The sequence below is a fragment of the Triturus cristatus genome, chromosome 9, assembly GCF_964204655.1.
Source record: "Triturus cristatus chromosome 9, aTriCri1.1, whole genome shotgun sequence".
Classification (NCBI taxonomy): Eukaryota; Metazoa; Chordata; class Amphibia; order Caudata; family Salamandridae; genus Triturus; species Triturus cristatus.
In genome coordinates, this window is record NC_140592.1 from 1,156,341,955 (window position 1) to 1,156,367,930 (window position 25,976).

At 42.2% G+C, this 25,976-nt stretch overlaps 1 protein-coding gene across 1 annotated transcript in view; it reads left to right on the forward strand.

Moving 5' to 3' along the window:
- The window catches only part of MAP3K9 (mitogen-activated protein kinase kinase kinase 9), a 412,289-nt gene that overhangs the window by 199,601 nt on the left and 186,712 nt on the right, over positions 1-25,976 (forward strand). Inside the window, exons 6-7 of the mRNA XM_085627122.1 lie at positions 8,677-8,917; positions 23,611-23,733. Coding sequence (XP_085483248.1) covers positions 8,677-8,917; positions 23,611-23,733 — 364 coding nt within the window. The remainder of the gene's footprint in view (positions 1-8,676; positions 8,918-23,610; positions 23,734-25,976) is intronic.

Consider the following 25,976-nt stretch of genomic DNA (forward strand, 5'->3'; position numbering starts at 1 on the left):
AATTCATAAGGCTCAAAACGAAACACAAACCTACCAGAAGTCCAAAGCATCTTAGTGAATGGGAGGGGGCAGGGCAACAACAGCAGGGCGGAACTGTTGGAGATCTCCCCGATCGTCCAGCCAAAGACCGCGACACATAAGCCACCTAAACAGCCTCTTCAAGACAAACAAAATGCACCATCATGCACCGGACTGACCCTGCTCTCAGATGCACAACAAAAAATGGAGAACTGCACTCAGAGCATGCATGTGGTGCATAAGGCTCAGCCAAAGACCTACTCACAGGCTGTGGACTCCAATAACAGAGGCAGCACTATGGAGCAACCACACTTCCCTTACACTAACTCTCCCATCAAACCGCACGAGAAAGTCCGGGCAAACAAAGTACAATCAGAAATGAGTAGGGCAGTGGAACACCAAACTAATAAACAATGGGGCAGTCCAACTAGGGTGGTGGAGCTGCATCAAGGATCGAGGCCCTCTCATATGGAAGCTCTGAATGAGCAGCATGAGAACTCTCGGGCAAATGATCGACAGACTGTAACGATCAGGGAGATAGCATCAGAATAGCAAAATAACATGCAATGGACAAACATCCGCAGACATCTACAACAGCAGCACTGATTTTACCCCGGAATTTAAGTTGAGAGGGTAATGGGACTCCTTATATACATCTCTTAAATAATATGCCCTCGCTTTTTTAACTCACATCAGTGCACCTTAAATCAGTAGAATGTAAAAACTACTCTTGGACTACTCATTGAGAATCCACATTGACAGAGTGGGCTGATATTGCCAATGTCAAAAACAACATAGCATAAAGCAAGCAATTCAAGGAGTGGGGCATTTTTATCAACAAGCCAGCGATGGAAAAATACCCCCTTATTCTGTCAAATAAGCAAAATTCTCTGGTGCAGCGTAAGGCTACAAATAGTATATTGAGAGAAACAAAGCAAATAATACCCCTGATGTAGGAAAAAAAGATCGTAGTTCAACTGGCAAGTAACACAGGGGACAGCACTCCCACTGGCGCACCACCAGCACTCATGAACACCCGTCTCAATGATCAGACCAATTGGGCCCGGCTACCGGCTGCTTTCATAACCAATTGATATCCTAGCACCAGGGGAAATAAAGAAAAGGCACTTAGAACCACCATTAAAATAATAATCTGGAATGCAACAGGTCTAAACTCTCTGATGGGAAATAAAAATACTTTAGAATACCTGTACACTGGTGACATCCCATGCCTGCAAGAAACATGGTCCACTGTGCCCACCTACATTCCAGGGTACTACGCATTCCATATAGTAGCCCCGAAAAAAAATCTGTCCGAGAGACCAATGGGTGGTCTCTCCACCTACATGAAACTGGACTTGCAGGTAAAAGTAAGGAATTGAGTAAGTATACCTTTGACATTCAGGCCCTCGAACTTAAAGGCATGGCAATGGATGGAAAAACAACTCCCTTCATGGTGGTAAACCTGTATGTTAATCCATGCAGGGACGTGAAAATTGAGATTGCCAGAAATATCACCGATCAGATAAAAACTCTTCTCTATGATTACCCAGGACATGAGTGCATAGTGGCTGGTGACTTAAACGCACAAAAAAGGTGTCAACCTGGGGAAAACCACAAGGACCTATTCCGCAATATATTACAGGCTTACATCAGAGAATTTGAGTTCGGCCGACCAGAAAGGCTCCCTGGAGGATAAATCAAGGCCCACTTTTAAAAATATAGCCACATTGGACTACATATTTTTAAGCAAGACCTTGCTAAACAAATGTGAGAAGACCACCACCCATTATCTATTGTGTGCAATATGAGCCAGGCGGGTAACTAGAGCCAAATTTCGGGGGGAGGGGGGCTGAAAAAGATTTCGGGGGAGGCTAATTCCTCCAGCCTTAGGCAGAGTGGCTGTAAGAACGGGTGAAGACACCATAAAGCCTCATTTACAAGTAAATGGTCTTTTAAAGACCTTGAAGTACTCGGGTGCGGCTGCAATTAGACGGTCGCCAGCCCGTGAAGCTGTCTCAGCCCGGGCTGACACACACGACGGGTGGGGGGGCTGAAGCCCGGTGAGCCCAATGTGTGTTGTGCGTCTGATGTGAGCTTGATGATTCACCCGGAGCCATAATCCAGCTGGCCAACCACTACCAACCAATGTTGGCCCACTGTTAAAAAGAGTTCAATGGGGCCCGGTTTTCAAAGCCTGGTATTTAAGATGGAAATTAACTTTCTCTCCACCAACTCTGGGGCATAAATCGTACCTAACTGAGAAACATTGGAGGGCAGGGGGGCAATAATAACAAAACTGCATTCAGCCCTATAATCCAATAAGCCCAGAACCCAATTTTACTTGCCCACAAAAAGAAGGCAGTCTCCACATTTTGCGAGCAAACGGTTTAAGGAGAGCAAAAAAATGTGCCGCCTCGCAGATCTACAATATAGAAGATGGAAGTGCTCAAGTATGGAAACAATGCTAACAGGTGCAAGGAACAAACACTAAATGTTAGTTTTGGCATTAAAGCAAGAACGCCTAGAGGAAGAGTGGAGACACACATTCTCGCTTCTAGCCCCAAGCATGTACAGGGATCTGGGACCACATTAGTGGTTTGGGAAGCAAAAACGGAGGCAAGGCTAAAAAATGTGTTGTCAACGTATCAAAAATTTATGTAGACCCTGCGAAAACAAGGGCCACCATCAAAACCTCACTTGCTAATGCCCTTGAGGGTCTTGAGGAGTACCCAGTTGTAGTCACCGAAGAGGAGACATTAAGCATCCTGAAGTCAATAAGGAAGGATGGAGCCCTGGGCCCAAATGGCCTATCTGAGAATATTCGCAAGGAAGATCTGGCATCATGGCTACTTTACATGCACTACCTTTTTGACGAATGTACTCTGCTGTTTGCCATCCCAGAATTAAGGAAATACTCCATTCTGTATCCAGCTCATAAAAAAGAGGCCAACTCCTTACCTGAAAATTACAGGCTAATAGTCCTATTAGCTGTAGATGGTAACGGCTTTGCGAAGGTATTCTTACATGATGGGGAGAGCTGGATTAATGATAATAACATCATCCCATGCTATCAGATGGGGTTCAGGCTGAATGCCTCAACAATGGACGATTATTATTATTACCTACCTGGGGGCTAAGGACTTTGAAAAATCCATGATATACAGCTCTATGCCTGTTTCATGGATTACAGCACTGCATTCGATGGAATTGACCGGAACACACTTTGGGCCAAACTTTGTATTGGGGAATACCAAGGTAACTCCTAGCTGCAATCACAGCACGGTACACAGAAACCTGGGTCCAGATTAAGATAACTCAAACCCATGTCACGCCAAAAATACATATAAATAAAGGTCTGAAGCAGGGATATGTCATTGCACCTACCTTGTTCAATCTATATACAGCTGACTTAAGTGTTGAGTTGAGTTGTTGAGGCCACACCAAATTACTTATCATTCAGTACGCGGATGACTTGGTGTTATTGGATTATACATGAATTGGGATGAAGTAGGCCTTGGGCATACTATTTTCATATATCAGTATGAACTCCCTGCTTGCAAATGCTTCAAAAATGAAAGTCCTGGATTTTGGCCTAGAAACATCAGCTGGAATGGCAATTGGGCTTTTTAAGTATAAGTACCATGTTCAAATACAATTACCTCGCGTCTGGCTGTCAGTCACCAGCAATTCCTTTTTGCACGTAAAGGCCCTGAAAGAAGAAGCAGCCAAAACGATGGGTTTTTTTAAAAATCCATATAACAAGAATTTTTTTATCCATACATACATCCATAAAATTCATTAAACGTGTTGAATGATACAAAATTGTTAAATAACACCAATAGGCCGGAAAACAGTAAATCCTAAAATCAATAAAAGAGAGACAATATATGCAATGAAGCCAGTATTCGAAAAATCAAACGCATAATATTTTGGAACAGCATCCACTGCCAATATTAACACAAACTAGACAATTGATTGAACCTTAGATACCTTAAGCATATACAGAGAAATCAGCGAGTGTGGCCAAAATAATATTTCATCCTATATCGATTAATACAGCTCTGTAACAATAAAATATGAAGTGTTGTGTAGTAAATTAAAGTGCTGATATAACTATAGATAGGATTCGAACATAATGAAAATACCTCCTGAAATATAGGCTAAATTTTGAGATCTTAATCAAAATAGGCTGCCCAAAACCTCTCAAACTTCTTAAGCCCGCCAATTCGCAGTGCATAGGCTTGTTCCCTCTTTTTTAACCTGCTTCATTTTCCGGACCCATTCATTTTTAGATGGTATAAGATCCGATCGCCCTCTCTGAAGCAAAAGTGATCTAGCAACTGCCCTTGCAATATATAATAATTTGATCACCTTGTCTGAAGAAGATCTTGGTCATAGCGAAACACTATCAGCCGCATATTCAAATCTATTGTAATTAAGCATTCGGCTTCTAAGTAGTAAAAAATGTCCTTCCAGAACCTCTGGATCAGGGGGCATTGTAATATGATATGTGTAGAATTGGCTGAGGGATGGTTAAGGCAACGAAAGCACTGCCCAGATTGGTTGGAATAAACCATAGATAGGAAAAGTGGGGTTCTATAAAGTAGCCATTTGCTAAAAAATAACATCCTTTGCCAATTAGCACCCCTTAACGTGCTAAAGTTGAGATTATTAACTGCTGACCACATACTTGCTGTGATTCCATCTCCTCATGTTTTCCCCATTTAGTTATAGCCTTCTCCTCAAGATCCATACCGTTGATAGAGGCTAAACGCTTTTTCCATTCCCTGGGTTTCTTAAATGTAGTATCATCTAATAATTCATATACTAAGCATTTCCGTTTGATGATCTGAACCAAATCAAGTTTACTCAGAAACTTACTAAAAATGTTATATGACCCAAGGAGAAGGAAATTGTTTGGAATTAAATGAGATATTTTGGTTATATTCAGCCATCTATCATTCCTTAAGAGATCTGATATTTTCCCAAATCCAGCCTTGGCCCATTTTTGTGTAATTGCAGACGAATCTCTAATCCCAGATAGTGAAATGAGGCCAGATAGCGGAGTTGAGGAGTTAATTACGGGATTGAATATCTTCTATAAAAAGCCTGACGTTTATAGACAAACCACTGCATACACTTATACCGTACTGGTTTAGGAGATTTTACGATTGTTAGTGGGCAGTGGATCTGATTCTCTTTGCAAGTAAGTTCATAAAGTAATTAATTTAAAAAAAACAATTGTAATTCTGGCTTAAACCTTGACATATATTGTGCAAAGTATGCAAAATAATAATCCCTAAAGTTAGGGAGAGCTAATCCACCATTTTCCAGCTCCTCATATAAAGTGCTAAGTGCAATTCGAGGGACCTTTTGCCCCAAAGAAAAGATGTAAACATAGACTCTAATTTAGCAAAGAAAGAGGCCGTTAAGACACAGGAAATCGCAGAAAAAAGGAAATTAAATAGCGGAAGAACAGACATTTTAATCAATGAGACCCTGCCCAAAATGGTTAATGGAAGAGAGTTCCATCGAGAGAATAAATCCTGGACTTTTCGCAGAAGTGGGTAAAAATTTAAATCATATAATTCGTGCCATAAAATTAACACCCAGATATCTTTCCAGTTTTATATTTAGACAAGGAAAAATATCGAGATGTAAATTCGTAGGCTCACAACTACACTGTATAATTTCTAGTTTTTTTAAAATTGATTTTATACCCCCAGCGACTCAAATTGCTTGAAAATCTCAAAGGCTTTTGCTTGCACCTCCTTCTCAGGCTTTATAATAAGCATGATATTGTCAGCTTATAATTTCCATTTTCCCATAGTTGGCAGTGGAGGGCAGATATCCAAACTGTTCTTAAGAGCTATCACTAATGGCTCGATAAAAAGGCGAATAACACCGGAGACAGTGAGCAGCCTTGTCTAGTCCCCCGTTTAACATTGAGTTGGCCAACCTCCGAGGCATTGATGATAAAGTTGGCTTCTGCATTCAAGTATAATTTCTGATTCAGCCCCGAAATTTTGTGAGGTATGCCGAAGTTTGACAGAATAAAAAATAAGGTCTCCCAAACAACTAGTTCAAATGCCTTCTTGGCGCCTAATAAGAGGACCAGAGCTGGTATCTTCCGAGTCTCAAAATAATCACGTGCTTCCGCTAGATAGTGCGTATAGGTGCCGAGCTGCCTCCTGGCGATAAAACCGTTTTGATCAGGATGGATCAGGTGCGAGGCAATTCAATTAAATCGATTAGCTAACAGCCAAAACTTTGTTTGCCTTAACCAAACTACATTACAATCTACAGAGTCCTATGCCAGAGGGGATCCGAATAGTAAATCGGGCGAAATTACTACCCACCATAAGTTATGGAGATCTCGCATTTCTGGCATGCTCTCACGGACATTAGAATGCTGCCATACAGCTGCATACCAGAAAATATTTGGTCTCCCCAAAACTACTAGACGCACACTGATTTGCTTTGAGTTTGGAATAGTGAAAATGCATATTGAATGTGAAAAGGATTTAATTAAATACTACTATCATGTGGCTAGAACAGACTCTGATTAAATTAAAGGTGCCTTGCATGTGATATTCCCGGATAAAGAGAGCTACTGGTCAAGATATCTTGGCAGTGCGATAGGCACACTGAATTTGACCACAGAGTGTCTAATTGATCCAGGTGTAACAGCACAGCACCCAAAGAGGTCCTTAAAAGAACAGGGTAAGCTCATATCAAGGGATCAGGATATTAACAAAATCAGAAACATCGCGGGAGCAGTGGGGCTCAACAAATCACATGAAGCCACTACTTGCCAGCCATATCAGAAAGCAGCCTTGGGAAGAACCCCTAAAGAACATTTTGCTGACCAGCTTCTAACATTGCTGGTATGGAAATACGGGGAACACTGGAAGATGAACCCACCAGTTCATAGGCAGTGCAGGCTGTCCTAAGGTTCCACAGAATCCATTGTGCACATAGCATGTTGGAGCCCAGCATTGCTCCCTCAGAGGCAAGTTTACCTAAGGCAATTTTCCTGCAGCATGGTGTAAGAACATGCAAAGAGACAGTGACACACATCTTTTCATCTGATGTCCCGATGAAACTAGCACGGACTGGCAAGTTTTTTGCTTTAGCAGGTAAGCTTCTGTGAGACGCTTGCCCACTCCTGTGGACATTCCTCCGATAGGTTTGAGTACGAACCTAAGCACTGAGCTGCTAGCCCATAGCTTTGATATAGATTGACAACTTGTCACCTTGCACTTTAAAAGCCATGTTCAACATAAACTTCGCTGGCACGTAGGTCTGGCATTTTGCACATGGTTCTACTGTCCTGGGTTATTTGATATGGCTTGACAATTTGCATCTTACACTTTGAAAGATATACCTGTTTATAAACACTGTTGAGTCAGCATATGGTTAGCACCATTGTTTCTCATTTCTTGACAACTTGGCACCTTGTACTTTAAAAATCATGCTCATTTGAACTGTTTACTCCTAGTGATGCATTGCTCTTATGCTGCTTCTAGACAATTTTTTTTGTTATTATTATTTTTTATTAAACATATTCTCAGCTGCACAGCAACAATACAGTATGACACTTTTGCCCAATTCAGTAGGTTCGGATGAGTAAGCAACACCTCCCTCCCCAGTACCAGTATCTCTAAACATTGGTAATAAATCTCACTATGTTCCCACAACCAACCCTCACAATCCCTCTCCAAGAGGAATGCTCAGTAGCCCCTACATGCCACCCACTGACCCCAGACCTTTTCCCATTCCCATTGGCATCCACTGATATAGCACCTTTTTGGCTGCACAACCCCAATCAAGATAATGTTTCCAATCCTCTTCCCTCTGAGGGTGACCCACGCCCCAGGCCTTGTTTACATTTCTCTTCACCACCATGGCCGCCACAATTGGCCATATTTTGATACTTCGACCATGTCTCCTCCCCTGTCATATAGAGTATATGCCACCTAGCCTCTAGCGTAGTATTCTGGCCTACTACTCCAGTCATAATCTGTATTATCTCCCCCAAGTTTTGTTGGATTTTGGGACAGGCCCATAAAATGTGGAAGAAGGAGCCCACTTCCTGACAACCCCATGCACATTGGTCTGTGTTTTAGCGTCCTAGTCGATGCATGAGTATTGCTACTAGACTATTTGGACTCTTGCCTCCCGTGTTGTTTTATCAACTCGATGTGGCTTTTTTATTGAACTGTCTGCAAGTATAAGTTAAACACTTTGTATCTTTTTTGTTTATATCTTCTCATAAAGGTTTTGCTTTTAACCTGACCCATGGCACGTGGGACTTTAGGACTGGACACGCTATCTCCTTTTGGCCACCCCGTGTTTCACACCCACAATGATTCTACTGCAATGTTTTAATGTGTCATTTTTAATATAATCTATTGTGTGTAGGCCTTCTGATGGCATTGTAAAGATTTCAAGTATTCATACAATAAACTATTGATTGATTGAACTTAAAATTCAATAAATTCAATGAACTGAGCTGCACTTAGCTGGGGACCAACTCCTGATTACTTGACAGCCCAGCCTGCTTCTGACCCAGATGTGAAAAGTCGCTCCATCGTTTGCATGGATACTTTGGGGAGCAGGTGTATCATTTGCCAATGTATTTGTCTATCATAGCAACTGCGCACGTGGGAGGAGGAGTTGTCTCGTGCCGCCCTCGAACAGAAAAATTATGAAGAGTTGCTTCGTCAGCGAGAGCAGGAGCTAGCAGAGCGGGAAATTGACATCCTGGAGCGAGAGCTCAATATCATCATCCACCAGCTCTGTCAAGAGAAACCAAAGGTGAAGAAGCGCAAAGGCAAGTTCAAAAAGAGCAAGCTGAAACTCAAGGATGGCAACAGGATCAGCCTTCCATCAGGTACGATCTAGGGCGTATGTTTAGTATGTTAACTAACAAATGGCATCACCGTCTCCTCTAGCACGTGGGCACTCAAAGATGCCCAGCCTCTGCTTTTCAGATCTACTCATCGATTAATTCATTAAATAAAAACATTTGGAACGAACATGGTGCAGTAAAAAAGTCTGCTGCAGAAAGTGCACATTTAATATGTAATGAGTGATGTAATATGTGAGATCATAATCAATGCATGATTTTGGCACAAGTAATAATTCATTTATCTGTAACTGCTTTGTCAGTGTGTTTTTTTTTAACATTAGGACATTCCACGCCCTAACTATAGCATCACTCTAACCATTGTTTTTTTTTCATTGAATAAATATATTATATATATCTATCAAAATGTTATTATTTAAAAATAAGGGAGCTGGTAAGCAACCAGGAAGATGTGTAGGATGAGGAGTCAGATATGGAAAAGGGATGCTGTGCTTATACAGTTCGGGCTGGACTGTTCCCATGAGGCACAGGGTCAAGACTGATTTGCATATGGCCATGTCTAAACAGGGGTGGTGTAGTGGGCAAAAGAACGATGGATTTAACCCAGATCTCTTGACTGGGGGAGAATGTCTGCATTGTCAGCATTCCGTCCATCATTTGTTTGTTGTAACGCTTTTCGCCCTAAGTGGGATGGGTATTCCCAGACGTGGGACCCGTGCTCACTACGCCACTGGAGTCAAGCTATCCTGGCTGATGACGGCTGATAGCCAGAAACCGGTCCTAGGATGCTTGATTCCGGTCCAGGGAAGACATGGCTTGGCAGTTCGGGCTGGACTGTTCCCATGAGGCACAGGGTCAAGACTGATTTGTATATGGCCATGTCTAAACTGGGGTGGTGTAGTGGGCAAAAGAACGATGGATTTAACCCAGATCTCTTGACTGGGGGAGAATGTCTGCATTGTCAGCATTCCATCCATCATTTGTTTGTTGTAACGCTTTTCGCCCTAAGTGGGATGGGTATTCCCAGGCGTGGGACCCGTGCTCACTACGCCACTGGAGTCAAGCTATCCTGGCTGATGACGGCTGATAGCCAGAAACCGGTCCTAGGATGCTTGATTCCGGTCCAGGGAAGACATGGCTTGGCAGTTCGGGCTGGACTGTTCCCATGAGGCACAGGGTCAAGACTGATTTGCATATGGCCATGTCTAAACTGGGGTGGTGTAGTGGGCAAAAGAACGATGGATTTAACCCAGATCTCTTGACTGGGGGAGAATGTCTGCATTGTCAGCATTCCGTCCATCATTTGTTTGTTGTAACGCTTTTCGCCCTAAGTGGGATGGGTATTCCCAGACGTGGGACCCGTGCTCACTACGCCACTGGAGTCAAGCTATCCTGGCTGATGACGGCTGATAGCCAGAAACCGGTCCTAGGATGCTTGATTCCGGTCCAGGGAAGACATGGCTTGGCAGTTCGGGCTGGACTGTTCCCATGAGGCACAGGGTCAAGACTGATTTGCATATGGCCATGTCTAAACTGGGGTGGTGTAGTGGGCAAAAGAACGATGGATTTAACCCAGATCTCTTGACTGGGGGAGAATGTCTGCATTGTCAGCATTCCGTACATCATTTGTTTGTTGTAACGCTTTTCGCCCTAAGTGGGATGGGTATTCCCAGACGTGGGACCCGTGCTCACTACGCCACTGGAGTCAAGCTATCCTTGCTGATGACGGCTGATAGCCAGAAACCGGTCCTAGGATTCTTGATTCCGGTCCAGGGAAGACATGGCTTGGCAGTTCGGGCTGGACTGTTCCCATGAGGCACAGGGTCAAGACTGATTTGCATATGGCCATGTCTAAACTGGAGTGATGTAGTGGGCAAAAGAATGATGGATTTAACCAAGATCTCTTGACTGGGGGAGAATGTCTGCATTGTCAGCATTCCGTCCATCATTTGTTTGTTGTAGTGCTTATACAGATGTCTGTCTTTTTAACTAGCCCCTTGCAAATTACATTATGCCTCAAATTACTAAAATTCTATGCCTCCCCTCTCATTTCTAACTCGCTGGTTTCATGCCTGCATTAACATCTCAATACTCATCAGGAAAGACTTTAAATTCCACAGCTCCTATTAAAAAATGGTGTTCAGGAATGCCACACTTTTGTCATAAACTCAGAATGTTAGCGCTCTAGTTGTTCAGTAGAACACTGTTTTGATGCTGCAGTTGGTCACTAGGGCATTAACTGACAGACTGCTATTGGTGCTGGAAGTACATGTATTTCTCTGCTTTTCAGCATGTTTTCTCTCTGCATTTCACAAGGTTTTACTAACATGGATGAGGAACATATTTGTGAAGTTATCGAAAATGTGTCCTCATTTTTGCTTTCTACTGCACTTGCCATAATTTCTAGGACAAAGTGGACACCCTCATTGTCGTCATTTCTAAAGGAAATGCTTTCAGTTTTCAGCTTTGATTCCATCAAAGTGGTGTTCAGTTGCATACATGGCAACATTTTAGAAGAGGAAAGTGGGAGATTAAGAAAAAAGTATCAGGAGAATGTACAAGCGCACTTTTAAATACTTGAGCTCAGGATGTGCGCCGTACAAGCACCTCTTCTATTTCAATTTAATAGACTGTGATGTTGCTACATTTATAATAAGAATCTAGGCCACTTTCAGTGTTTACATGAGCACTGACTTGCCTCTTAGTTTGCTAATGGCATTGCTGGGGAACCATAAATGTTCAAAAGAATTATCACTTTTAATAAATGTCCGTTTATGCAGTGATATATTATGATGTACTAAAGTGAAATGCTTCCACTATCAAAAGAAATACACTTTTTTGAGTTTTTAAGAGATTGTATTTTATTTTTACATTATTATTTTTTCATGATATACATGCAAAACATTTTAATGGCTCAGGTCGTACACAGACTCTTAGAGCCATACCAGACCAATGGCTTGGCTGTAGCTCGACATGCCTTATTAGAATGCCTGCTCGTTCTCCTCTGTTTGCGACTTGGTCTTAGTGCATGGGGCCGTAGGTCACTTGATAAAATGATTTGTAAAAGGAGAGTATTAGAAGCTTGGAGTCCTGTGCTCTTGCATCTGCATCTTTTAGCTGAGAAGATGAAGAGTGCATGCACTGAAACACATTTAGACAAGTGATCCCAGGGCAGGGATTCCATTCCGTTATTTTGTACATGACCATAGTCATGAGTTTCCAGGGAGAACTACCAGGCCCAGGTGGGACGGTTAGGGGGCATAGCTTCAGCAGGCGTGTTTGAGGTGTGACATCTCTGAAATGCATTCTTGGTTTGGTATTTGGATCTAGGGGCCCTGAGTCGGATCTGCTATATCTGTGTCGGCATTTCTTGTCATTCTCATTTCATTCAGATGTTTTAACTTGCTCATTTATTTGGTATAAGGACCCTAAATATATATATATAGTGACCAGTTTACCTAAAAAGTAGTCAATCTGTACCCATAGAAGTACTCTTTGAATGTGGGCAAATTTACATTTAACATTGACAGTAGTAAGCTTGGAATGCTGTGCCAGTCTCAAGTTTCCATGCAGAAAGGGCAAATGATGGACGCAATGCTGAACAATGTCAAACACTCATCCTCAGTACAGAGATCTGGGCCTCAATCCTTTGTTTTTTTGCTCACCAAGCCATTTCAGTTTGGACCCAGCCAAATGCAAATCAGTCTTGACCCTGCTCCCTATGGGAACATTCCAGCCCTAACTGCCAAGCCAATTCCTCCCCGGACCGGACACAAGCATCCTAGGACTGGTTTTGGGGTATCACCCCTCCTCACTTAACAAACAAAACACCATTGGTCTAGAAAACAACAAATTGGACAGCAATAAACAAAAAATGTTTTGGTCAAACAATGCCCCTTAAAAAAGGGGACAGAATCCCATCAGCCCACCATAGTGGCAAAGTTCATGATCTGGGATCTCCTCTTGACTGCGAATACTAGTGCAGCCGAGGGCTACACCCTTCTCAACAAGGGAAGAGACCTCAAGATGTCTTGATCAGTGGCCTAGAGTGGAGTCCACTGTGATCCCAGGAATGATGAGATATGATTCTGATTTAAGAGGGGTGATGATGATAATTTCAGTGCATGTAAATAAGTGTGAAAAGCAGTGAAATTTAAAATTGACTACCAGGACACTAGACAATTTTAATAGACGCTATCCTAGTGTCAAACATAAAAACAGTGCGTATACCGTTTGAAAAAATAACTGTAAGAAGTCCACAAGAATGACAGGTCTACATGTTTCAGCCTATGTATTCTCTAATCCGGGCTTTCATCAGGACCTAAACAGATGGAATCGCTACTGCAATATAGTGCATTAAATGTATGAAGACTAAATACAAAGTCTCAAAAGAAAGTGGTTGGTTCAGTACAACCTACGATCACCTGTGTATCCTGTAACCGGTCGAATATCACAGGGGTATTGGACCCATTCCTAAGGAAACAGAATAAGCAAGTTTCACTATTTAAGACCAAACATAAGTAAATTGCTGTCCAAATTTACATCCTCTTGACATTACTATTTTGATGATATCGCTATTTAAAAAATAAAACATTTTATATATCAAGTACCACTAGGTGTACACGTCACAAAAGGTGATTTTCAGAGTATTGTTGCACTTACCCATCTTTATGCGGGAGTACTCCTCATCTCACCTGGCATCCGCTCAGGGAATGAGGCACCACTCTGTATTTCAGGTGAAAACATAAAAAGCCACAGTCAGAGTCCACATCCTCTGAACAGTGGCTACCTATCATATTATCAAAACACTATCACGCAAAGCTCTGACCAAATGGCAAGATCCAGGAGCCCCTGAATGTCAAATGAAAAGATATGTTTTAGTATAACTGAACAGGTAGCTATGAGTAGTATATTCCTATATCTGAATCAACCAAGCCAGACTCTCTGGCCTGTATAGATGTTTCTTACAGAAATATTTATTGCTGTATGGAATTCGTCTATATGTAACCATGTCCCAAATATACTTTGAAACAACTTTTGAGTTTTACCACGTATTTATACGCCTTAATCAAGCAAAAAAAGGAGCCTATCTGTTTGTTTCATAAGCCATTAATAAACTCGCTCTCGCTTAAGGGACTGTTTTTTTAGGAGTCGACATCCGACTTAGAAACATTCTAGAGTGAGGACTTGGCTCGAGGGAGCATGGCTAGAGAGAAGATACCCCTCTTGCACACAAATAGCGTCTAGAAGCTTCTCAAAGTTACTCAAGAAAACATTAAGAGACAACCGGCCTGATCGCTCCTTACCTGTCCGTCGGTACCCCTGACTGGAACTGAGCTGGAAGGGGAGGTAACCAGACGGACAGGCATGTCTGTTTAAATGCCGCATGGTTACGCCACCTAATTGACCACCGGTGTCTCATCAGTATCTCCGACACTGGTCACTGACGTACGCATCAATGCGCGCGACGCTTACACCAAACGTCGCGTCGTAATTATGGCTGCGCATGCTCAAAGGCGGTATCATCATACTTCCTGGATATCTAACTAAGGATACCTGGGAAATGTAGTTTTCAACAGTGCGACTCCCACACCAAACATTGCGTCATGGCTTTGGTTGCACATGCTCATAGGCAATATCTTATCGCTTCCTAAATACCTGATTAGAAATGAATGGGAAATGTAGTTTAGTCCTTGGCCCCATTGCATATACAGACGTACTCTTGCATAATTAATAAAAGCTTGTTATTAAAACAGCAGCATACTCACAAACCTGTATAATATGCAAGTGGCTGTATGCAAATCCGCATGATTGATGATTGTTGAAATACGTTCTTGTCTCAGTATGGCAGATCCCAAAAGACCCTTTATGAAAATGTGTCACCGGTGACTGCTAGTTACTGGAAGGCAAAGAGGCATGATATAGACCTACCGAACGAGGCAAGGACATATCAGTAGGAGTGTACTGGTGGCCTACCGTCACATACCCCCACTAATATCCTCTATGATGAAAGCAAAGAAGGGGCATAGTCAAAGGGCTCCCATGGGGCCTAGGTCGTACACACGATCTAGCAGATCTTAATCAAAATATTCATAGTGTGACCCATGGTATATCGTCGTTCAGCCCCTGACTATCGCACTTAAGTTTGAAAATCCATCTTTGTTCTTTAATAAACAAAAACCTAGAGATATCACTGACATGCAATGGAATAAAAGGTTGCTCTAATGCAATCCATCTCAAATCCTCTACCTTGTTTGAGTGTGAGGAAATGATTTGTCAATCTCGTGGCCTGCTTATTGCACCTAATGGTGCTTTTGTGCTCGTTGATACGTAGTTTGACCTGGCGTGTTGTCATCCCTATATAACGAAGAGAACACGGACATGTGATCATATAATCACTTTTTTGGTGTTACAATTTGTGTGTCTTCTGAGTATCCAGGGTCTCGTGGTCCCGATGTCTACAGTCTTGGTCTGTCGGGTTTGAGGACAGGCAGTGCATGATCCACATGCGAAATGTCCTTGTACCGCAGGAAGATCCCAGAATGTACTTACGGGATCTGGAGGTTTGTTCTTTGGCCAGGTGTGGACTAGACTATCCTGGAGACTCACACCCCTCTTAAATGAAAACAGTGGGGCAGGTATTGTGTCATTAGATACATTTAGAATCCGCCAGTGTTTCCGCACAGATTTTTGCACCTGATTTGACAGTAGACTGAATGTATTAACAAATGTTAACCTGCCCAAAGGTGGTTTCTCTGTCGGTGGTCCTAAAATAGAGTCTCAATCATTATTAGAAGCTCTTTTCCACGCCCGCCTCACCAGTTGCTTGTGGTACTGCCGACTTTTCAATTGTGTAGAAAGCGCCTTTGCATGGTTTTCGAAATCAACTTTGTCCGAACAATTCCTACGTATACGCAGGGACTGTCCCACTGGCAGTTTTTCACGAAGGGCCCTACGATGGTGACTGTCAAAGGTCAGCAAGGAGTTTTTAGCCATGGGCTTTCTGTACAGTTCGCTGGCCAGTCTGCCTTGTGACGGACAGATAAGGATGTCAAGAAAGAGCAGACTAACCTTGTTGTATTCCACTGTGAAATTAAGAAAGCTGTTTTTTGTATTAAGCCAGGCATGGAACTCCAGAAGAGTGGCAGCTGTTCCTCGCCATACGACAAAAATGTCATCAATGTATCTCTTCCACAGCAAAATCCGGTCCCGGAATGGATTGCTGTGGTCAAGTACACATTCATGCTCGAACAAGTGGACATAGAGATTGGCCAGGCTGGGCGCAAAAATACTGCCCATCGATGTTCCAGAGATTTGTAAATAAATTGTCTCTTCGAACCTGAATTTTTTTTTTGCCATTGCCAATCTGGCACACTCCATGATAAAGTGTACCGGTGTGATGGTATCTAGATCCTGAGCATCCAGCTGGCCTCTGATTGCTTCAAGAGTCTCCTCTTGTGGAATGCATGTATATAAGGATTCAACATCGAAACTGAACAAAAAATCAGTCTTGGTGTCAAATCTAATGTCTGGTAATAGTCTCAGGATATCCTTTGTGTCCTGGAGGTAGGTAGGCATTACTCCGACCAATGGTCGTAACAAATGGTCGACAAAGGTCGATAAGGGTTCCAATAAGGACCCAATTCCCGAAATAATGGGACGACCCGGGGGAGGCCTTTGAGTCTTATGAATTTTGGGTAAAACATAGAAGTAAGGCATCACAGGATGGCTTGTAATCAAAAAGTTGGCTTCTTGTGGTGTTATCCAGCCTTCTGTTTTTGCTTCTTCTACGAGATCTCCAATTTCAGTAGTTAGTCTCGGTGTAGGATCCGTTGCCAAAGGACGGTAAGCTTTTCTGTCATGAAGCTGTCTGAGACATTCCGTGCGATATGCCTCTGTGTCCAGGTTTACGATGGCTCCGCCTTTATCAGCGGGTTTGATTGTTAGCAAAGTATCATTAGCCAATTTGCGAAAGGCTTGTTTCTCTACTGCGGGTAGATTTTGATAGGTATTGCTTCTGGTATCACAAAGAGTCATAATGTTGTGAGTCACTGCTTTCTTGAAGACCCCTCCTCAGCCAGGATAGCTTGACTCTGTGACATGGTGAGTATGGGACCCACGTCTGGGCATACCTGTTCCACTTAGGGCGACAAATGCAAAAAGAACTAATTATGGACGAATTGCTGAACAATGTGAAACACTCATCCACCATAAAGAAATCTGGGCCTAATCCCATTGTTTTTTGCTCCCCATGCCTTTCCCGTTTAGATCTAGCCATATGCAAATCAGTCTTGACCCTTCTCCCCATGGGAACATTATAGCACGAACTGCCAGGCCAGGCCCTTCCCATACTAGAAACAATCATCCTAGGACCGGTTTTAGGTTATTCTCTCCTCAGCCACAATAGCTTGACTCCAGTGGCATAGTGAACACAGGACCCACGTCTGGGCAACAATTGCAAAAAATACAAAGGATGGATATAATGCTGAACAACTTTAAACACTCATCCCCAGTACAGAAATCTGGGCCTAATTCCATCGTTTTTTACTCATCACGCCATTCCAGTTTGGACCCTGCTCCGCATTCCATCGGATTTAGTTTGATATTGTAGTCTCTGAGAGCGAAGGCATAGAATTACAGTGGAAATGGTAGTTCGTATGGGCTATCCCAAGATCATCTTTATTGCAGCTAGGATCTCACCCCAAAATGGTTTAATCAGTCACACCAGTTATATCTGATATCTCCTAGCAAACCACAGCTTCTCCAACACATTGAATTTGTGTGCGGGAAGCATTCGCTCAGTTTAACACGGTGCAAATACCAGTTGCACATGACTTTGTAAAGGGCCTCTCAACGGCCATGCTATGATAGTGTTTAGGTGTGTCCTGCCAGGGTGTATTCCACTGTCTTTCACTAGTAATCTCCCCTATATTGCTAGCCCAGTGTATATTTTAAACATGTGTAGTCGGTAGAATGGAGTGCAATAATATAGAAAAGTTATCCGCCTTCTTGACTCACCAAGTATTTTAAAACATTTTTCCAAGGGGTAAGCTCGTAAGTGGCTGCTAGGCTGTTTGGCGGCTGCATAACCCAGTGTCTTAGTTGGGTATATTGGAATCTCTAAGATATTTGAACTTCTGCTTAGATGAATTGAAATATATATCTCCTGCCCACTACGCCTATCCAAGATTGTAAGACACTCTCCTGATCTCCTTTTGTCAAACAGGCCAGAGTAGAGAGCTGGGATAAAGGTGGGGTTAAAATGTATGGGAGAATGTGAAGATGGAAAAGTTGGTTCTCGTTGATATCTAAAGAAAGAGTCCCACACCACCAGCGTTTTGCTAGTGGGCATACAAATATAGGCATTCGTCGACCTATCTAGTCTGGGTTTCCAAATTACTTCTCTTATTATTCTGTCCACAACAGCCCAATCCATATGCACCCTATGCTTACCGGTGGTATGAAATGAACAATCAGCTGTGAAGCGAAGTTGGGCTGCCTTATAGTGATATAATGGTCAAACGGATGCTTACACCATAGAGACCGAAACGTCGACAACGACATCTATTTCCTCTGTGACTCACCCTCCTCAAGGAATTGTTTTCTGTGTTGATCGGCTCCATTTTCTTTCTGTACATATTGTTTGGAATAGATGCTCATGCTAGCGACCTAAAGTTGTTTGTAATAATTAATTATTTGTAAACCTCAGCCACTGTGTGCTGTTTTAGTCTTTTGTACCCTTTGATAAATCTTCTTTCATCATAAAGTTTGCATTTTGAAAAATGTACACCTATCCAAAGAGTATTTGAAGCAGATTCATTCTGATACATATGAGCAAATTCAATTCTTGATAAATCAATTGCAAGATACTATACGGAGCTTGTGACTTTTGGTCTGTATACTGAATGTTGGACTGAGTGTACTTAAAGAAATCCCTTGTAGTCATAATTACCTGCTGATATATACACTACCCAAGCCTCCAAGGGTTTATTGGGTTCCCCACTTTTTCTTGTTGTTCTTTCAGAAAAGTCAGTCGCTGTAGATAATTGATTTTATAGTGGTCATCAGGGTTGGGTGAGTTACGACAACCCAAAAAATTCATGGATTTATTTGTCCATTTAAAAAGGAGAAAGAAGGAGCAGAGCGTCCATTACAACCTGAGGATTAGTAAGATCCAGAACTCTGATTTAATCATGTTTACCTTATACTTCGAAACCTCCTTGAATTCTTTCAGGCATAGGTGGAGCTTTGGCAACGATGTATTTGCACCATTAGGGGGAGGAGGATATCATCAACAATATGTGGAACTTTATACTCCTCCTGCTCAAATGATATTCGCCGTAGCTCCGTCAACCATCACCCATGGCTCTATGCTAAGTTCAAAGTGCAGTGGCAAGGATGGGCAGCCTGGCAGGTGCCAGGTTCCAAGGGAGTAGATGTGAATATCTTCCATGTACATTTATTCTCCAGGCAGAGGAACTGTACGCTGCTATCACCATCCAAATGAACTTAGGGCCAAAACCAATTTTTCCAAAGTCAGAGCTAGAAAGTGTCAGTCCACCTAATGTGTCAGACTGGGAATGTGCCTGCTTTCAGCTAATTTGCTATTTCCATTTGTGAATGAGGTTGTGGATCATCAGTAGGTGAGCTGAGTGATATGCAGCCATTTGTTACTGACTTAAATGTTCTCATCAGGCCACATTGTCAGATCAGTTCTAGGGGCTCATTTAGGTTGGGGTTCATAGGGGTGGCACCTGGCACACAATACAAGTGTTTACGTGCCTTTCAGCAAAGGTCTCCGCTCCTTAACCTGGCTCCGTTAGTTATCCACCTCAGTGTTTTCTTTGATCATATATCGCATGCAACAGTTCGTTGCACCCAACCAACCATTCGCATCCAGGCTTAGCAGATGGCCACAGGAACTGGCCTGTGTACAGACCCTGCATCCAAATACAGCTGCGCACAACTTTGCCCATGAATAGGGAGGGTGGGCTGCAACACTTGTCCTTGGCCAGACCTGGTGCACAACCCTCTGCAGGATGCCAACACCTTCTGCACACTGATGTTGGCTGTAGGTTAACAGGTCTTGTACCCAACCCGCAGTGTGCAGCAAACGCCCGGTGCTCAGGGCCTTTATCTTTGCACAGCAGGGGTTAACTGCTGGGCTCCCTCTCACCCCAGGTGACAACCCCTGTTGTGCATGGCCCAACACACCTAGTATGGCCAACTCTGCATAGGGCAGTTGGCCAAGTACTGCCAAACTGCACTGAATATTTTTTTTAATTTTTCTTCTAAATTTGCGAATCCTTATGCCAGATTTGTGTATTTTGAGGCCCCTCACCCGCCAACATTTGATATTTATTTTATTGCATGATGGGCCTCTTTGGGGCCCCTACAGAGGTCTGGGGTCAGGGTAGGTTCTCTCTGCCCTTTGTTGATGTCACCAGAGGCAGCACATGCGCTGTCGCTTGCAAGATCTATTGTAAATAAAACAAAAGAAACTAAACAGGGCTTAGAGCCTGCCATTACTTACCATTGGATGGCTTTGACGTCACTCTCATGGCCTTCCTACTCAGTAGTCAGTTCCTCTTGCTTCCTCTTTCTATGTTTGTAGGTTCCATGAAGCATGGACTAAGCAGAGACTTCTGTAAGCAGCCAGTGTCATTCCACTGGTAGATATGTTTGCAGTCTGTATCCCCTGCTGAGTGTCATGGCTTGCCCTGTCATCCTCACACCCTCCTCCCACTGTCTAGGGTTTGGCATGCTTTCTCCCATCCCTCCGTCGGTGCTTGAGCCTTACCCCTCCTACTCTCCTTTCGCTGACCGTGCTGTTACTTGCTTACTCCCTCCCTTCTCCTGCCACCTGTGGTCTCACTTGTCTGAGCCCCCCTATCCTCACGTAGCATGCCTGTCCCACCCTAGTCCTGCTGTCCATCTTTTTGTGCCAACAACCCGCCCACTCTGTCCCGCGTTTCTTGCTACTTCCGTCCCACCATGTGACAAAAAAAAAATCAGAAACAAATCCAAATAACTCTCATACGCGGTAGATAGTTGGCTTTTTCTGTGTTGTTTTTGCCATATTGTACAGCACCACGGCTGCTGTGCAATATGGCTGGAATAAAAATAAAAGCAATATGACACGGCCAGCATTCGTTTACTGCGTCATAGCAGTTTTTTATTTTACTTTCAAGTTCCATACAATAAGGCAACCTGGAAATCTCCCAGGAGATGGGGTACATACAAATATAAAAGCGAAAAGACTCCTGCAGGAGTAATTTTGGAGAGTGTGTGGCTTAACGGCTAAGGCGGTCGACTGGGGAACCAGGTTCTATTCTGAAGGGAGGCTCATACATCCTGTGTGTTTATGGGCAAATCTCTTAATCTCCCTGTGCTTAAAAATGAATGTGTCCTCCTGTAATGCAACTGGTGCTCATGTAAAGTGCTCTGATACCTTCGGGTCAAGTTTGCTCTATAAAAAACTTCAACAAAAAAAAACATTATACATTAAATCACTCACGTGATTGGTAACCAAGCTATCAAATCACTATGCCACATGTGCTAGTACACTTGGTTCTCTGATTGGTATCTGATATATCCAATCCATGTTTATTAATCCAATAGTACAAAAACTGTAGGCCTACTTTGTCAGATATCAATATGAAAACGACTAAATTTTATTTAACATAAATACATTCTTTCATTGGGTCACATACAACAGCATCCCTTGCTTAAATAAGTCCTTATGTCGTCACTTGAATTCTTTTTATGTGAAATGAATCAAAAGTCCATATAGAAGAGGCTGTAGTGGCCAGTACTTAAACGTTTTGGTCTCTTGTTGTCTAATAAGTAGGTGAAACCAGTCTTAGAACGTTGTGTCGAATTTAACATGAATTAAGGCCTCAAAATAAAACCCTGAAATCCAAATAAATGCATTCAATAAGAAGAGACACTGTATGCTTGAGTACAAATCTAAGCTACATCCAAACACTGCTAATATGAAGGGATGGAGTATGCCAACAGTCGTAAATGCCCCTAATGAATAAAGGGACCCTTATTAGACAACAAAAGACCGAAGCCTCGATTACAACCTCTTCCATATGGATTTTTTAATCAAGCTATGCCTGATCGATGAACTAGGGTGAAACTGGTCCTGGGTTGCTTGCGTTCCAATTCAGGAAGGACCTGGCCTGGCAGTTCGGGTTGGACTATTCCCACTAGAGCAGTGTGAAGACTGATTGGCATATGCCTGGGACCATACTGCGATGGCATGGTGTGCACAATAACGATGGATGGATATGCGGCCCAAATTATTACCAGTGGCTGAGACTAATTCAAGCATTCCATCTACCACTTTTTTGTATACTTTAGTGTGTTGCCCTAGGTGAGATATGTATGCCCAGACGTCGGTCCCAAGTACACTGTGAAACTGGAACCAAGCTATACCTGGTCAATGAGCCCGCACTAGGGCAAACCCGGTCCTGGGTTGCCTGTGTTCCAGTTCAGGGAGGACCTGGCTTGGCCTATTCCCAAAGGAGCAGGGTGAAGACTGATTTGGATATGGCTAGATCCAAACTGGGGTGGCATTGGGTGCAAAAAACGATAGACTGGGAGGTGGCCCAGAGTATTTACCAGTGGCTGAGATTAATTCAAGCATTCCATCCATCACTTCTCTGTAAAGTTTACTGATGGGCCGCCAGCTTGTTTGCTTGCAAAATAATTTCTGAAATATGCTCCAGTTTGGTTATAAGCTATTTGTGATAATACCGTTATGCGATGGGAAGTGGTTCTTTTCCACTTATCCACAGGACTATCTTTCCCAAAAAAGTAAAGGTTTGCTCACCATGTAGATTCGTTTCCTTGCTTAATGCTCGTGGGGTGATGTTTTCAGGATCTTAGCTAAGTGACACTGATAACAGAGCTTTTAGTATCTAACAACATTGATTTTCACCTCGATAGTAGTCTGTGATCCAAATTTTTTTGTACAGTTTTATTATCTGGAAAAGTGTTTGTATTAGGACTCTGAATTACGTGTATCAATTGAAACCTTTCAAAAAATGTAGGTGCACTGAGGCAGCTTTTTGCGTTATCACTGACCTGCTGCCCTTTTTTTCTTTATTTAGATAACAATGCAGCTTTTTTTCTCAGAACCCAGCAGTGCATTGGCAGCTGTTAAGGCAAATGCATCCCAGTACTAGACCAATTTACAAATATACACTGAATACAAGAAATTTTGATTAATAGTTGTAATTACCCACCTCGTAGCTCACCATTGGCTAAATTAGCTGTTGAGTTTAAGTATTTGATTGACCGAGAGTTCCATAAGACTCTTTCTGCTAAATTATGGCAATATATTAAAGCAAATGACTATTTAAAAAAATTAATAGATATCAATTCATTCTGATAAGACGTGTTAATTTGAACCATTTGATTATTTCTTAGCTTTCTCTGGTCATGTTATTGTAGTGAAATTGAGATATACTTTACACATTTATGGATTTTATTGTGTTGCTATGTAAATCAAAATCAGATATCTCTTCTTTGCTTCCACAAACAGAAAGTGGAATTTGACTGAGTACATCAGTCGAACCACACCTTTTTACCTTAATACCAGATTGTAATCTTTGAAACCAAGCAACACACTCCGGATTACTATTCCACTGTCCTATGAACCTTTCTTATGTGGATATGTGTTTTTGTTTGTTTATTTACCTTTACAGATTTCCAGCACAAGTTCACCGTGCAGGCATCTCCAACCATGGACAAAAAGAAGAGTTTCATCAGTAACCGGTCTAGCCCTCCTGCAAGTCCAACAGTTATCCCACGACTCAGGGCCATACAATGTAAGCAACCTAGACCAAGTGATGCGCAAAGAAATCGAGCTGTAGCTCAAAAATAGCTAACAGATCATATTATATTTATTCGTTGAATGCAACTGCTGCCCTCATAAGGTTGTCCTTGTGCTAGAGCTCCAAAAAAAGGGGGTAGAAGAGGAAAAGTAAAAGTGTTGAGACAGCCAGGTTTTAATAGATTTTTTTAAAGGTGGAGCGGTGAGTGATTTGGCGCAAGTGAGGTAGAAGTTGATTCTAGCTTTGATGGGCTGGCTGGTGGAAGTTTATTTTATGATTTAGGCAGAGAGGTCCTCTGTTGTATAGAGCCTTGTGGGCAAAACAGTTTTCAATTGAATACGCAGACCTAAAAAACAAATCATTAAAATTATGCATAACTTGTAAGTCTAGTGACTTCAATAATCTACTTTGCCTAAATATAATGCTCTAAACCTGTAAATTGGTCTCAAATATTGTTATCCTGGGCAAATATTCAATTTTATTGAGTCACCTTTTTCTTCATTATTGCATATGAGAGCACCTTCAAATATGTGAGGTCAGTATGTCTCCTGTACAAAAAACAATTTTTTGGGATTTAATAGACTACATTTTTGCTCCATACATAATAAGAATCTAGCCTACAGATAGGGTATACAAGACCCCTGACTTGACTCTTAGTTCACTACCAGCATTGTCATTGGGGCAGGGAAGGAATATTTTTCAGTTCATGTTTAAAAACTAACTTTTACAGCCAGCACATTCTCCATTGAAATGGCCATAAACTTTCCCCCTGACATGCGTTTTTACTGATAAAACTATATAGCGTACAAATGATGTTTGGAAATCAAATTTCAGCAAAAATTTATCATTTGCACATCATCAAGTAAAGAGTTCTGATTTGTTTTGATGCTATTAAAATCGCACTTCTGAATTACAAAAAAAATTGCTTTCCTAACTGCTGAGATATTTTGAAATATTTGTACTACTTATTTGCAAGCTATTTAAATGGTGTGTGTATTGAAAAAAACAACATCAAACTTCCTGAACCTCACCGCAGTTGTCAGACCGTTTACTTTATAAAATCGTCTATCTTTGGAGTCAAAGAAAGAAAAGTAAACACCAGTCTGCAGGATAAAACATGCAGCAATTTGTTAGAAGACATAAGCTGACAGTTGCTTTCCTTCTCTGAACACCCAGCAAACCAGGTTAGACCAGCCTATCTGCAAGTGCCCCAAGGGCTGGTCTGCCAGTGTGTGGGCCGATTTTTGGGCTCTTTGTGGGCCGGTTTTTACTATTGAGTTCCCTGATATTGCTGCAAAAAATGCCTGCAGTAACTTTAAATCCATGCAGTCTCCTATGCCTTGCAAAACACATATACAGCGTGTCTTTACAAGTTCAAAACTGTCTCAATTTGCAAACATGGGCTACTTTTTTAGCTCTCTAATTCACTAATGGGGGCCACTTTTATTTTGGTGCTTGTGCATATTTTCTGACCCAGTCCGATCCTGACAGCCAATGTGACAAGATAAAAAAAAAGATTTTAAGGCATCTTTATTGTGGTTGTGTATTTTACCCCTGAGTCGGGAGGTGAGTGTAATGTCTTCAGATGTTTTAATTTCTGGTGTTAAAGTGGGCCCTCTCAATCTCCTGTTAAAGCCCTTTTTTATTCCTCAAATTGCCGCTCTTTAGTGAAACACAAGTTTGAAATTTGTGACTTCATCTCTTATCATCTTCCAAGCGCAATTTTTTTGACAGAAACTTGGTTGTCTGAAAATGTAGATCCTGATGTCCTGCTGGCCGTTCTGTCAGGCGATGCAATAGTTAGACTGGATAGACAAGCCTAGTGGAGGGTGGGGGTGGGGGTATTCCTGTTATTGTTAAGCAACCTCTTACTTGTACCTTTTCCAAAATGACTATAGCCGGCTGCGAGGTAGCTCTTTTTTTCTTTGACTTGTACCATCAATTTGACCTTGTCTGGGGTTTTGATTTATGGACCAGCCTGTAATTTCGTTTCTTCCCTAGCTGATGTCCTTTCTCCCTTCTCTGGTATTACATTATTCTAATTTAGCTTTTTGAGGATCTCTCTTGTCCTATGACAATGGCGCTATTTACAGATTTAGCAGGGCTTCAACTGTCGCAGTTAGTTTCTTGGCCTACTCATAAGGGCGGGCATACGCTCAACACTATTTATTCAAACTTTACCAAGCTTGTGGTTGATTCTCCCTTGTCTCTCCCTTGGTCTGATCACTTAGCTATCC